The sequence below is a fragment of the Microcaecilia unicolor genome, chromosome 1 (genome assembly GCF_901765095.1).
Source record: "Microcaecilia unicolor chromosome 1, aMicUni1.1, whole genome shotgun sequence".
Classification (NCBI taxonomy): Eukaryota; Metazoa; Chordata; class Amphibia; order Gymnophiona; family Siphonopidae; genus Microcaecilia; species Microcaecilia unicolor.
The window spans coordinates 690,350,425-690,365,191 of NC_044031.1; the positions used below are offsets into that span (position 1 = coordinate 690,350,425).

A 14,767-nucleotide genomic window follows, 5' to 3' on the forward strand; every position below is an offset into this window, starting at 1 on the left:
CCCATCTTCAAATCCTTGCTCAAAGCCCACCTCTTCAATGTCGCTTTCGGCACCTAACCATTAGTCATCTATTCAGGAAATCTAGACTGCCTCAATTTGATTGACTTCACTTTTTTGTCCTTTAGATTGTAAGCTCCTTCGAGCAGGGACTGTCCTCTGTGTTAAATTGTGTACAGCGCTGGACTGACCCATCTATTTTTCTGTAACTTACTGTCCTGCTTACCCCTTTCCATTTATTGTACCCTGTCTGTCTGTTATTTAATTGTTGTAAGCCACATTGAACCTGCCAGAGGTGGGAAATTGTGGGATATAAGCACAGTAAAATAAATAAAATAAACCCTGGTAGCGCTTTATAAATGTTAAGTAGTAGTAGTAAGTAGTAATGTACGTGCCATCATGTCATTGCTTATACTTCTTAAGCTAGCCAGTATTTTATCATAATAGAGAAGAGAGGGTTCCAAGTACAAGTAGAAACCAGAATAAAATAAAAAGCACAAGTGGACCTTCAGGAACAGGACAGAACAGGTTCTTTATTGGGAGGATCTGACATGGGCCGTGTTTTGGTGACGGTCTGCGTCAGGGGTCTGATGAAAGTAATAATGAAAAAGTGATACAAAAGTTAAAAACAGTAATAATAATAAAATATATACATAAATATGTATAAATTAACAACACCATTAGGATCGAAATATGATTTCATAATCAAACAAAATGAGCAAATGATGAAGTCCCAAATGACACAAAAACATGAACACAAAAGAAAAACGTGTTGCCAAAAGGATATCAAAAGCACTTCTCTTCTTACCACAATTAGGTTAAATGTACAATTATTTATAAATAGAATGATCTCTTCAATATAGAAACAGGGTTGAAAATGATATCAGAAAATATATGAATATATATATTATGTCAAAAGACGTCATGTAGTGTCATCTCTAGAGTAGAACAATTCCAAGGTGTAAGATGCTTCATGTCAACCTATGTGCCAATGGTGATCAATACAAACATTAAGTCTAAAATATGGGTGAATGTGCCTAAGAATTTATAGAGAGTGGACCTCAAATTGACAACCAATATAGTAACTAAATAGCATACCGCTAGAAGTGCAGTTAAGTGTTTTCAATAGCATGCTGCCTTTAGTATATTGTGCACCAATATTTCAAAAGATGATGATCATAAAATTGCATATCAACGACAAATCAAGTGAAATCTTTTAAATTCTATCATAGAAATGATACCAGTGATAATGAAGTACAAAGCATGATAGATGATTAAATCAAACACAGAGCCAAAGAGCTTGTCTGGTAGAGTATCTTACTGTGTGTGCCCACAGTGCTTAGAGCCTATGATAAAAATGATTGAACATTTGAATTTGGTTGAATATTTGAATATCTCACAAAATGAGTCAGGAGTCTTGTATTTTATACATATCCTTAACACTCCCAAACCCTTTTTGGTGTAGACTTGGGTGCTTTGTTAAGTTGACTGCTTACAAATGATAAAAGATTTAAAGGCCTTGAATTGCACTTTTATCAGTTTTAGTAATTCATAATGACAAATCTAAATGGACACAATTTTTATGGCTAAATTTATAACAAGTTGTTAGTTTCCTTACTTAACTGTTCTTAAACTCTACTATTCTATTTTATTTTCAGATCACAGATTCTAGCAAGCCTGTTTCCGTGGGTGGTGCATTAGGAGAGCTGAGTCTTCTGGTAATGTTTGGTTTGTTCTATATTCTTCCAGAGCATGGAGTTAATCTGATTCTTATAATTAATAAAGTAGTATTGTTGCTTTAATGGTTTATGTACTTACAGCACAAAAACTCATAGAACAGTTTTAACAAAATTCTTGTTTTTCCTAGTAGTTTAGCAGCTATAGTGCCAGTCGTTGAAATCGATAGAAGCGCTGTGTGTGGCTACAATGCACTAAGTTTGTGTAAATTGTGAATTAAGAGATATGGAATCAAGAAATATCTGAGGATCTTTTTCAACAATGATAATTGCTGCATCTTAACATGCTTAGAAGACAGTTTTACCGAGTCACCTAACAGCAAAGCATGACTACAAAAGTACTTGTGTAGTTTACACAGTCTACATCTGTAGCTGGAGTTGGTTTGAAGATACTATGTGTATTTGAAAATTCAGTATAGACAGTTCTTTCCAGACTTTCACATGCTCAAGAATATTTTATATTAACACAGATAAGCACATACATCACATGTGCTTTATTTTTAAAACTACTTATACCTATGTAAAATGTGAAACTTTAAAATCATGTTTTTGTTTGTTAGTTATTTTACCTCCTCAGACTAGGAAACAGGTTATCTAAATGACATAAGTTTAATGTAGACGAGTACTAAATGATGCATGTAGGGCAAAATAATCCCAAATCTCATTTACAAAATGAATCCTGAGTTAAGTCAACACCTTGTTGGTGTTGGTGTAAATGAATCCTGAGTTAAGTCAACATATTTTACAGTTATTGTTAATCCATTTAAATTTTCAGCCCCACGGCCAATAAAGCAAATAAAATGTTAGGGACCACTTGAAAAGGGATGGAGAATCCAATGGAGAATATTATGTCACTGTATAGGTCATTCTGCAACCATACCTGGAATATTGTGCACAATTCTGGAAGCCCCATCTCTGAAGGAATATAGTGGAAACAGGAAAGGCTGAGAGAAGGGTGCTTAAAATGATAACGGGGATGGAACACGTTACTTAGTTTAGATAAGTTAGGGCTCTTTAGTTTGAGAAAAGAGATGGTTGAAAGGGATGATGATGATTTTATAAAATCATGAATGAGGTAGAATGATTAAATAGGGAATTATTGGTTTAACCTTTTCAAGTATTAAAATAAGAGGATATGCTATGAAACTAAGATGCAGATTGAAAACAAACTGTACAAAATATATTTTTTTACGCAGTGCATGATTAACCTATAGGATCTGTTGTCAGAAGATATGTAAGGCAACTAAAATAGGGCCTCTTACTAAACAATCTGGTTTTCGCCCTCTTCACTCTACTGAAACTGCACTTACCAAAGTCTCTAATGACCTACTACTGGCTAAATCCAGAGGTCTCTATTCTATCCTTATCCTTCTTGACCTATCTGCTGCTTTCGACACTGTTGACCACACTATACTTCTGGATACGCTGTCCTCGCTTGGATTCCAGGGCCCTGTTCTTTCCTGGTTCTCCTCTTACCTCTCGCTTCGTTCTTTCAGTGTTCACTCTGGTGGATCCTCTTCAACTTCCATCCCGCTTTCTGTTGGTGTGCCTCAGGGTTCTGTCCTTGGACCCCTTCTCTTCTCCATCTATACCTCTTCCCTTGGTACCCTGATTTCATCCCATGGCTTCCAGTACCATCTTTACGCTGATGACTCTCAGTTCTACATCTCCACCCCTGAAATCTCAACCTCGATCCAGGAAAAAATCTCAGCCTGCTTGTCTGACATTGCTGCTTGGATGTCTCAACGCCATCTAAAGCTCAACATGACCAAAACGGAACTTATCATTTTCCCCCCTAAACCCACCTCCCCTCTTCCCCCGTTCTCTATCTCTGTTAATGGCTCTCACATCCTCCCTGTCTCCTCGGCTAGTAACCTTGGAGTCATCTTTGATTCCTCTCTCTCCTTCTCTGCCCATGTTCAACAGATCGCCAAAACCTGTCGCTTCTTTATCTACAATATTAGCAAAATTCGCCCCTTCCTTTCTGAATACACTGCCAGAACCCTTATCCACACACTTGTCGCCTCTCGCTTGGACTATTGCAATTTACTTCTCACTGGTCTTCCCCTCAGCCATCTCTCTCCTCTCCAATCTGTCCAAAATTCTGCGGCACGACTTGTTTTCCGCCAGAATCGTTATACCCACACTAGCCCGCTCCTCAAGTCACTTCACTGGCTCCCTGTCCGCTTCCGCATTCAGTTTAAACTTCTCGTACTGACCTTTAAATGCATCCACTCTGCAGCCCCCCATTACTTCTCCGCTCTCATCTCTCCCTACATTCCTCCCCGTGAACTCCGCTCACTGGACAAGTCTCTCTTGTCGTCATCGTCCTTCTCCTCCACTGCTAACTCCAGGCTTCGCTCCTTTTCTCTCGCGGCACCTTATGCCTGAATTAGACTTCTTGCACCTATACGTCTAGCTCCATCTCTACCTGTTTTCAAATCTATGCTGAAAACCCACCTTTTCACTGCTGCTTTTAGCTCCTAGCCACAATTGCCCTCCCCTTGTCCCTTCCTCCCTTCTCACCCATTACTTCCCTCACCTGTAACTGTCTTGTCTGTATTATTTAGATTGTAAGCTCTTTTGAGCAGGGACTGTCTCTTTGCATCAGGTGTTCAGCGCTGCGTGCGTCTGGTAGCGCTATACAAATGCTAATAATAATAATAAACTGTGCTAACGATCTCATATGGCAAATGCAAGGCAGCCCATTCAAAATGAATGGCCTACTACTACTACTTATCATTTCTAAAGCGCTACTAGATGTATGCAGCGCTGTACACTTGAACATGAAGAGACAGTCCCTGCTTGACAGAGCTTACAGTCTAATTAGGACAGACAAACAGGACAAACAAGAGATAAGGGAATATTAAAGTGAGGATGATAAAATAAGGGTTCTAAACAAGTGAATAAGGGTTAGGAGTTAGAAGCAGCATCAAAAAGGTGGGCTTTTAGCTTAGACTTGAAGACGGCCAGAGATGGAGCTTGACGTACTGGCTCAGGAAGTCTATTCCAGGCATATGGTGCAGCAAGATAAAAGGCATGGAGTCTGGAGTTAGCAGTGGAGGAGAAGGGTGCAGATAAGAGAGATTTACCCAGTGAACGGAGTTCCCGGGGAGGAATGTAGGGAGAGATACTGAGGAGCTGCAGAGTGAATGCACTTATAGGTCAATAAGAGGAGTTTGAACTGTATGCGGGAACGGATAGGAAGCCAGTGAAGCAGGGCCGTGCCTAGGGTCTCTGGCGCCCCCCTGCAGACTATCAGTTGGCGCCCCCCCCCCCCCCCCCCCCCCCGGTGAAAATGATCGCTCACCACTTGCTACACTGACAGGAATTGTCAGCAATATTCTTAGAAACAAATTGCTATACATTGCAAAATAAGATAGCAGATGTAAATTCTCAAAGTAGACATATTCCAAACGCTAAAATGAAAATAAAATGATTTTTTTCTACCTTTGTTGTCTGGTGACTTTCTTTTTCCGATCATGCTGGCCCAGTATCTGAGTCTGCTGCTATCTGTCCTCTTAACTCCATTTCCAGGGCTTCCTTTCCATTTATTTCTTTACTTTCCTCCTTTCTTCTTCATTTCTTGCTCTAGATCCATTTCCAGCAATTTCTTCTCTCTCCCTGGGTCCTGTCCTCCCATCCATGTCCATCCTTGTCCCTCTCTGCCCTTCCCTCCTCCATCCATAGCCAGCAATCCTCCTCTCTCCTCTCCCCTCCATTTCCAGCAAATTGTCCTCTCCCTGGGCCCCCATGTCCATCCTTGTCCCCCTCTGCCCTTCCCTCCTCCATCCATAGCCAGCAATCCTCCTCTCTCCCCTCCCCTCCATTTCCAGCAAATTGTCCTCTCCCTGGGCCCCCATGTCCATCCTTGTCCCTCTCTGCCCTTCCCTCCTCCATCCATAGCCAGCAATCCTCCTCCCCTCCCCTCCATTTCCAGCAATTTGTCCTCTCCTTGGGCCCCCATGTCCATCCTTGTCCCTCTCTGCCCTTCCCTCCTCCATCCATAGCCAGCAATCCTCCTCTCTCCCCTCCCCTCCATTTCCAGCAAATTGTCCTCTCCGTGGGCCCCCATGTCCATCCTTGTCCCTCTCTGCCCTTCCCTCCTCCATCCATAGCCAGCAATCCTCCTCTCTCCCCTCCCCTCCATTTCCAGCAAATTGTCCTCTCCCTGGGCCCCCATGTCCATCCTTGTCCCCCTCTGCCCTTCCCTCCTCCATCCATAGCCAGCAATCCTCCTCTCTCCCCTCCCCTCCATTTCCAGCAAATTGTCCTCTCCGTGGGCCCCCATGTCCATCCTTGTCCCTCTCTGCCCTTCCCTCCTCCATCCATAACCAGCAATCCTCCTCTCTCTCCCTTCCCCTCCATTTCCAGCAAATTGTCCTCTCCCTTCACGCGATTCGCGAACCGCTTAGCACTGCTTAAAAAAAAAATTACACATCAGCAGGAACAGGCTGCTTCAGCCAATCCCAGGGGCCTTCCTTCAGCGTGTTCCGCCCAAGGGCTGAAGGAAGGCTCCTGGGATTGGCTGAAGCAGCCTGTTCCTGCTGACGTGTAAATTTTTTTTTTAAGCAGTGCTAAGCGGCAGCGCGGTTCGCAAATCGCGTGAAGGGGGGGTGGGGGGGTGGGACGACGCGACGGCAACGAAGAGGAGAAACAAGAGAAGTGCTGCGTGTGCCGGTAAGCTGCTCAAAGGCACAGGGGACGCCGTCAACACTGCCAGGTGGGGACCGGAGCCGGTTTTAAAGGTCATGGTTGGGCTGGGGAGGCTTAGCCTCCCCAAGCCTCTTATACGGGGCGCCTATGCCTCTGCTCTTTCCTCCGCACCCTGGGGCCTTTAAATCTTTTACTTCCGGTCGCAGCAGCGTCAGTGAAAGCGGAGCGCTGCCGACATCTCCCTTCGCGCTCTTGGTTCCCTCAGTGTCCGCCTTCTTCTAGAAGGCGGGACACTGAGGGAACCAATGAGTGCAAGGGAAGGGAGACGTCGGCAGCGCTTTCACTGACGCTGCTGCGACCAGGTAAAAGATTTAAAGGCCTCGGCGGCGCGGGGCGAGAGTAAGCACCGCGGCGGCGCCCTCCAGAGGTGGGCGCCCCCCTGCGGCGCTTACCCCGCTTACCGCATCGGCACGGCCCTGCAGTGAAGTGACTTGAGGAGAGGGCTAATATGAGCATAAGGACACTGGCAGAATATTAGTCGTGCAGCAGAATTTTGAACAGATTGAAGAGGAGAGAAATGGCTAAGTGGGAGACCTGTGAGAAGCAAGTTGCAATAGTCTAAGCGAGAGGTGATAAGAGTGTGGATAAGGGTTCTGGTAGTGTGCTCAGAAAGGAAAGGGTGAATTTTAGTGATGATATAGAGAAAGAAACGACAGGTTTTAGCAGTCTGCTGAATATGTGCAGAGAAGGAGAGGGAGGAGTTGAAGATGACCCCAAGGTTATGAGCCAATGAGACAGGAAGGATGAGAGTGTTATCCACAGAAATAGAGAATGGGGGAGGAGGAGAGGTTGGCTTAGGGGGAAAGATAAGAAGCTCAGTCTTGGTCATGTTTAGTTTCAGATGGCGCTGAGACATCCAGGCAGCAATGTCAGACAGGTAGGCCGATACTTTCGCCTGGATTTCGGCTGAGATTTCTGGTGTGGAGAGGTAGATCTGGGAGTCATCAGCGTAAAGATGATACTGAAAACCATGGGATGAGATCAGAGTTCCAAGGGAAGAAGTATAGATGGAGAAAAGAAGAGGTCCCAGGACAGATCCTTGAGGTACTCCAACTGACAGTGGGATAGAAGTAGAAGAGGATCCACTAGAGTATACACTAAAGGTATGCTGGGAGAGATAAGATGAAAACCAGGAAAGAATAGAGCCCTGAAATCCAAGTGAGGACAGTGTATCAAGGAGTAGGCTGTGATCAACAGTGGCAAAAGCAGCAGATAGATCGAGAAGGATGAGGAACATTTGTTGTGCCAGGAATTGCTAGCTCGGTTTAGTAAGAGGCCTATAGTGATGTTAAAAAGTAGTATGGAAAGTTCTTAGAGGAAAGGTCCGTAAATGACTAGCCAGGTATCCCATTGCTTCTTCCATGAAATATGTTATGAGAAACTGTTTGGATCTGCCATGTACTTGTAACCTGGACTGGCCATTGTTAAAAACAGGATGCCAGGCTTAATGAATCTTAGTCTGACACAGCATGGTTTTTTCCTATGTTCATATTGGTCTTACTGTGTTAATCATTCCAGTATTCCAAATAAAAAGTAGTTTTGATTCTCAACGAGTTACAAAACAGCATTAAGTAAGCTATGGAGTTGACAAAAATGAGGAAGGTAATTTTCAAGAGCCATTTATTTGTGTAAATGTCTATACTGACGAATGGGCTTTTAGAAAACTTGTACACATTATGGGCCAGATTCTATATAAGGTGCCTAAAAAAAATCTGTGTGGTAAACATTTCTGACTAAGTATATTCTAGAAGCTCACCTAGATTTAGGCATGGTATATAGAATATGCTTAGTTAATACCCCAGTGCCTCCATTTACACTAACAAAAATGTGGCACAAATCCTTGCTGTAGGTTTATGTGCACTGTGCCATATTTTGTAATGCCCACGAAGCTCCCATTTCCCCGCCCATAGCCATGTCCCTTTTGAACTGTGCGTATTACAATTTAGGCACACTTCATTACAGAATACGGTTATTGAGTTGTGCATATAAATTCTAATTATTGCCAATGAGTGTTCATTATTGCTTGTTAAGTGCTGTTATCAACACTAAAGAAAATGCAGACACAAATCTCTTTGGGTATTTCTTTCCTTGGGCAGTTTTCAAAATCGAAAGTATACTCATTTCTCTTTTGACAACTGATGCAAAATCTGCAGTAGAAGTACTGTAACTGTAATTTTGCACTTGTCCACAGTTTTAAAAATTTCCCTATATATGTACATGTAGAGTGGCATTTTATTAGGACATAAAAATTGGAATTGAGATTTTCAGGTCTGGACACCTTCAGGTTCTGCCAGTATTTTAGAACAAGATCTGCTGATATAGAGCCTGTTCTAAAATACAAGGTGAAATTGATGGTATGCACTGATTAGGTGTGGCAGAAGCATCTATTTTAGAATACTAAAATATGAACAGGGCTAAAATAGACATATTCAAGCTTATGAAACAGCAATATAAATGTTTTTAGATGCTAGCGCATAAACTTTGGTCAGGCACTTTAGAATCATAAAATGTTTATTTTTTTCAAAGCTGTCGTGGATACTGGTATCCTTTAACAGTTTTGCCTTTCGGTGGGGTCATCAACTGCTGGGGGATTGAGGGAGCAGCCTCCCAAATTCCTCCAGTGTGGAGTGCTGCTTAATAGGTGCCCTTAGGTGAAACTTAGACATCCTGTATAGCAGGAGTAAATCTTGATGTCTATATGTTGGATGTGGATGCGTGCATTCAAATCCTTTCTGAAATAGGGGGATATGTTTATTTTTTAGGCCTGTCCAAAGCATACCCCTTTTACCATGGGCATATTATAGAGTTAAACTTCCAACCAAAGTGGATGTTAGAACTCATACCAAACCACCTATTTAACAACCTTACAAAAAAGGAAAAAAAAACAAAGAAAAGAAAGAGAAAAGGCCTCAGAAGTCCATGGTAATACATCACCCTATGGCCCAGACCGTGGAATGCGCAAATAAAATGTTAGGGACCACTTGAATTAGAGCTCAACGAGAGCTATATCCACTAGACCTCAATCGATCATTGGCCATAAAAACCCTTTTCTAAAAGTTTTAATTATAAATTTAACATATAACAATATAAACATTTTCAGAATCATTAACATATAAGCTTTATGTGTAGCATGTAATGCACTTATCTATTCCCTAAGGTCTAGTGGGTATAGCTCTCATTGAGCACTATTTGAGCATTCCACGGTCTGATCCGTAGGGTGCTATATTACCCAGGACTTTTGAGGCCTTTTCCCTTTCTTTTCTTTTCTTTTCTTTTTTTTTTCTTTTTTTGTAAGGTTTTTAAATAGGTGGTTTGGTATTAGTTCTAACATCCACTTTGGTTGGGGGGTTTAATCTTATTGTATGTGGATTGAGTGTCAATTTTGTTGAACATATTATGGAGTTAAACGTGTATACCTCAGTTTTGTAAAATGTAGATGTTTATACAATATAAGTGTCTAAATGCTGATTTTTGCACATCTAAAATCCAAATTGTGCTTCTAAAATGAGCACCTTAATACCAGTTAGTTTATAATGCTTACATCTGACTTTAAATTTTTTTACTTTCAGACAGCTAATGAATCCTGGAAACCATGCATATTAAATGAAGCAGCAAAAATCATTTACAAGGTAAATGTTTTGTAGTACATTTTTAGATATTGACAATTCACATGGTGGAAAGGTAAATTTGTCTTATTTGGATTTGGTGATGTCTACTTTTTCTATGACCAATAAAAAAACAAAAAACAAACAAACCCTGTTTTTTCTATGAACAAAATGAAATTGCAACCATGAAGCATGAAACCATTCGTTGTAGCTGACCTCTTTGAAACAGTCTATCAAAATATAACTTGTGTGCATATGTAATTCATTTTTTTTCCTCAGTGGACAAGGAAATAGTTGACTGAACTTTTTTTTAATGAATTTCTCCATCTTTTGTTTCTGTCTTCTGGAAGATAATCCATCATTTGAATATCTAAATTTCTCAGGTGTTCCTGAAATGCCAGGGGCCTGGGGAACGGAAGAAGTGATTTGGATCACCTTGAAAAGAAATGATGGAACCTCTGTCCACACGGGTGGTATTTACAGACCTCTGACACAATCGGAGGAACTAGATAAAGATCTGATTACAGATATTCAAAAGTTGGGAAAGAAAGGGGACTGCTGTTGCTTGGAGATTTCAACTTGTTGGATGCAGATTGGAAATTTATCTGCCGAATTGGAAAGAAGTAGAGAGATTGTGGACGTTTTACAAAGTGTTCTGCTCAGACAAATGGTGACAGAACCCACGACGGAAGGAGCAACGTTGGATCTGGTGCTCACAAATAGGGGAAAGTGTGTGTAATGTCCTAGTGGGTGCCCACCTGGGAAGCAGTGATCATCGAAACTCAAAGTCCTGAATTTCAAGCATGCTGACTTTAGCAAAATGAGGAAATACCTGAAGAAAAAGCTGACTTGCTGGGAGCACATATGAGAAGTGGAAAGGCAGTGGACTACTAACCTTTATGTAAGGAGAGTACATAAAAGCAAGAGAAAAAGAAAAACAATATGGTTTTCCAAGCAAGTGGCTGAGAAAATAAAGGCTAAAGAGTTGGCATTCATGAAATACAGAAAAACTGAAGAGGAGGAACAAAGAGGAATACCGTATGAAACTGAAAGAAGCCAAGAGAGGTACATCTGGCAAAAGCGCAAACGGAAGAACAAATGGCTAGAAATGTAAGGGGGGTGGGGGTGACAATTTTTTTCAGTTATATTAGTGAAAGGAAGAAGACTAAAAATGGAATTGTGAGACTAAAGGATGCTGTGAACCGCTATGTGGAGAATGATGAGGTAAAAGCAAATGTGCTAAACAAATACTTCTGTTCAGTGTTCATGAAAGAAAATCGTGGAGAAGGGCCATGATTAACTGACAAAGGTACATATGAGAATGGAGTGGAGGAGTGGCCTAGTGGTTAGGGTGGTGGACTTTGGTCCTGGGGAACTGAGGAACTGAGTTCGATTCCCACTTCAGGCACAGGCAGCTCCTTGTGACTCTGGGCAAGTCACTTAACCCTCCGTTGCCCCATGTAAGCGCATTGAGCCTGCCGTGAGTGGGAAAGCGCGGGGTACAATGTAATAAAAAAAAATATATAGCACTGTGCATGGAAGAAAGTGTTTATGAACAACTTGAAAAACTGAAGGTGGACAAAGCTATGGGACCGGATGGGATTCATCTGAGAATATTGAGGGAGCTTGGAGCTCAGAGAGGTTCTGGCGGGTCCTGTTAAACATTTGTGTAATAAATCCTTGGAGACGGGGGAGGTTCCTTTTGATTGGAGAAGAGCGGATGTGGTCCCTCTTCACAAAAGTGGTGACATAGAAGAAGCTGGAAACTACAGGACAATAAGCATAACTTTGGTTATTGGAAAAGTAATGGAAGCAATGCTGAAGAAAAGGATAGTGAATTTCCTGAAATCCAATAAGTTACAAGATCCAAGACAACATAGTTTTATCAAAGGTAAACTGTTCCAAATGAATCTAATTGAATTCGTTTACTGGGTGACTAGAGAACTGGATCGCGGGCGTGCGCTAGATGTAATCTACTTAGATTTCAGCAAAACCTTTGATAAGGTTCTTCATAGGAGGCTCTTGAATAAACTTGACAGGTTGAAGTTAGGACCCAAGTGCTGAACTGGAATAGGAACTGGTTGACAGATGCCAGAAGGTAGTGGTTAATGGAAATCACTCGGAGGAAGGAAAGGTGAGTAGTGGAGTGCCTCAAGAGATTGGTGCTAGGGCCGATTCTATTCAATATATGTGTGAGTGACATTTCCAAAGGTTTAGAAGGTAAGATCTACCTTTTTGCAGATGATTCCAAGATTTGTAACAGAGTGGACACTCCAGAGGGAGTGAAAAACATAAAAAAGGGTCTACAGAAGTTAGAAGAATGGTATAATATTTGGCAATTAAAATTCAATGCTAAGAAGTGCAAAGTGATTCACTTAGAAGAAATCAAAGGGAGACATATGTGCTAGGCAGTGAGAGGCTGATATGCACAGACAGGGAAAGGGATCTTGGGGTGATAGTATCTCAGGATCTGAAGGCAACGAAACAGTGTGACAAGATGGTGACTAACCAGAAGAATGCTATGCTGTATATAGAGAGAGGTGTAACCATCAAAAGAAAGGAGGTATTGATGCCTTTGTATAAGTCTTTGGTGAGGCCCGACCTGGAGTATTGTGTTCAATTTTGGAGGCCGTATCTTGCTAAAGATGTAAGAAGACTTGAAGCGGTCCTAAGGAAGGCGATGGAAATGATACGGGGCTTGTGCCAAAGGACATATGAGAAGATACTAGAAGACCTCAATATGTGTACCCTAGAGGAGAGGAGGGACAGGGAAGATATCATACAGGCATTTAAATACTTTAAAGGTGTTAATATAGAAACAAATATTTTTCCAGAGAAGGTAAAGTGGTAAAACTAAAGGACGTGAATTGAGGTTGTGGGGTGGTAGACTTAGGAGTATTGTCAGAAAATTCTTTTTCATGGAAAGGGTGATGGATGCCCGGAATGACCTCCCGAAGGGGGAGGTGGAAAAAATAAACTGTGGTGGAATTCAAAAAGGTGTGGGATAAACAAAGAGGATCTATATTTAGAATAGGAATGATATAAAAAAACAAAACTTACAGGGTTGCATACGTGTTTGCATGTCAAGTGCTGCTTAGATGGTGACTCTGGTTGCATCAACTAAGGCTGGTGCTGGGCTGCTTTATATGGTCTAAGTCTTGCATATGGCGATCTGGTTTAGGATGGGCTGGATAGAGCTTTGACGGAAATTCTATTGGTTTGGAATGTGAGGACAGTGTCGCGCAGACTTTTTACAGTCTTTGTCCAGCAAACGACAAGACTGATTTGGATAGGCTGAAGTGGGCTTTGACGGCAACTCTAGTAGTGGGAACATAAGGACAGAGCTGAGTGGACTTCTATGGTCTATGTCCCAGAGACACCAAAGAAAGACCATGGTGCAACCTCACATTGAATACTGCAGTTCTGTTCACCACATTTCAAAAAAGATATAGCAAAATTAGAAAAGGTACAGAGAAGGGCAAAGAAAGTGATTCAAGGAGATGGCATAACTTCCCTAATGAGGAAAGGCTAAAGCGGGTAAGGCTCTTCAACATGGAGAAGAGACGGCTGAGGGGAAATATGATCGATATCTATAAAATACTGAGTAGTGTGGACCAGGTAGAGATGAGTTGCTTGTTTACACTGTACAAAAATACTAGGACTAGGGAGCACGCAATTAAATTACTAAATAGTAAATTTAGAACAAACCAGAGAAAATATAAGTAGTTAATTTAGGACAAACTGGAGAGAATATTTTTTCACTCGTCATGTAATTAAACTCTGGAATTAGTTGCCATAGAATGTGGTTAAAGCAGTTAGCAGGGTTTAATAATTTTTTAAAAAGAAACGTCTATATGCCGATATTAAGATGGACTTGGGAAAGGGGATGGGGCAAGATGGCGGATTGAAGGGAGCAGTGAGAAGCTGTTCTGAACTTGCCTATCGTAGTTTTCTTCGGAACGCTGAAATTTCTTCATTCACATGCCTAAGAGGAGGGGCAGACAGCGCGCTGGTCCTGTAGCACCAGTCACGACAATGGCGGGCTCTTTGGACTTCTTCTTTTCTCCAGGCACATCGTCAGGAGGTTTACCGCACTCCCAGCTGAGACAATGCTGAGTCCCAAGACATGGATAGCTCCTCCCATGCCGGCGGACACGCTGAGAAGGGGCCAGGAGACCTTTAGCTCTCAAGAGATGTAGGAACCAGCTCGGGGAGTTTACCGCCGAATGCTGCCGCACAGAAAGTTGCGGTTTAACGTCAAGAGATGGCTCTGAAGGAAAACAACTTTATGATGGCGACTCCGCCCTCAAAGGAACCTTCGGCTGACTTTGGCTCTTAAAGTCTTTTCTACCAAAGAAAACAGATATTACCTTAGATGCAATTTGGGAGGCCCTTATGTGCTTAGAAACCTCCTCACAAAAACCTTTGTCTTTAACTCAACAATCTCAAACTTCATTAGAACAACTACCAATATTAGAAAATAAAATATTAACTATGTGCAAAATGGCGGGGACTAATACAAAGGAAATACAATCTCTTCAACAAATTCAGCTAAACTTGATAAAGGAGATTCTTCAGAACAATATTGAAACTTTGGAAAACCAGCAAAGGTCTAAAACATTAAGACTAATCAATTTTCCTTAACAGGTTTCAATTGCTCCTCTTCTAACTTTCAAAAAATACCTTTCTGAAATCTTGAAGATACCAGAACAA

General features: G+C 41.7%; 1 protein-coding gene across 1 annotated transcript in view; it reads left to right on the forward strand.

The window, feature by feature from the left end:
• Positions 1-14,767, forward strand: part of VPS13C (vacuolar protein sorting 13 homolog C) — a 992,635-nt gene that overhangs the window by 94,265 nt on the left and 883,603 nt on the right. Inside the window, exons 7-8 of the mRNA XM_030188422.1 lie at positions 1,656-1,715; positions 10,019-10,078. Of these exons, the coding sequence (XP_030044282.1) occupies positions 1,656-1,715; positions 10,019-10,078 (120 nt within the window). The remainder of the gene's footprint in view (positions 1-1,655; positions 1,716-10,018; positions 10,079-14,767) is intronic.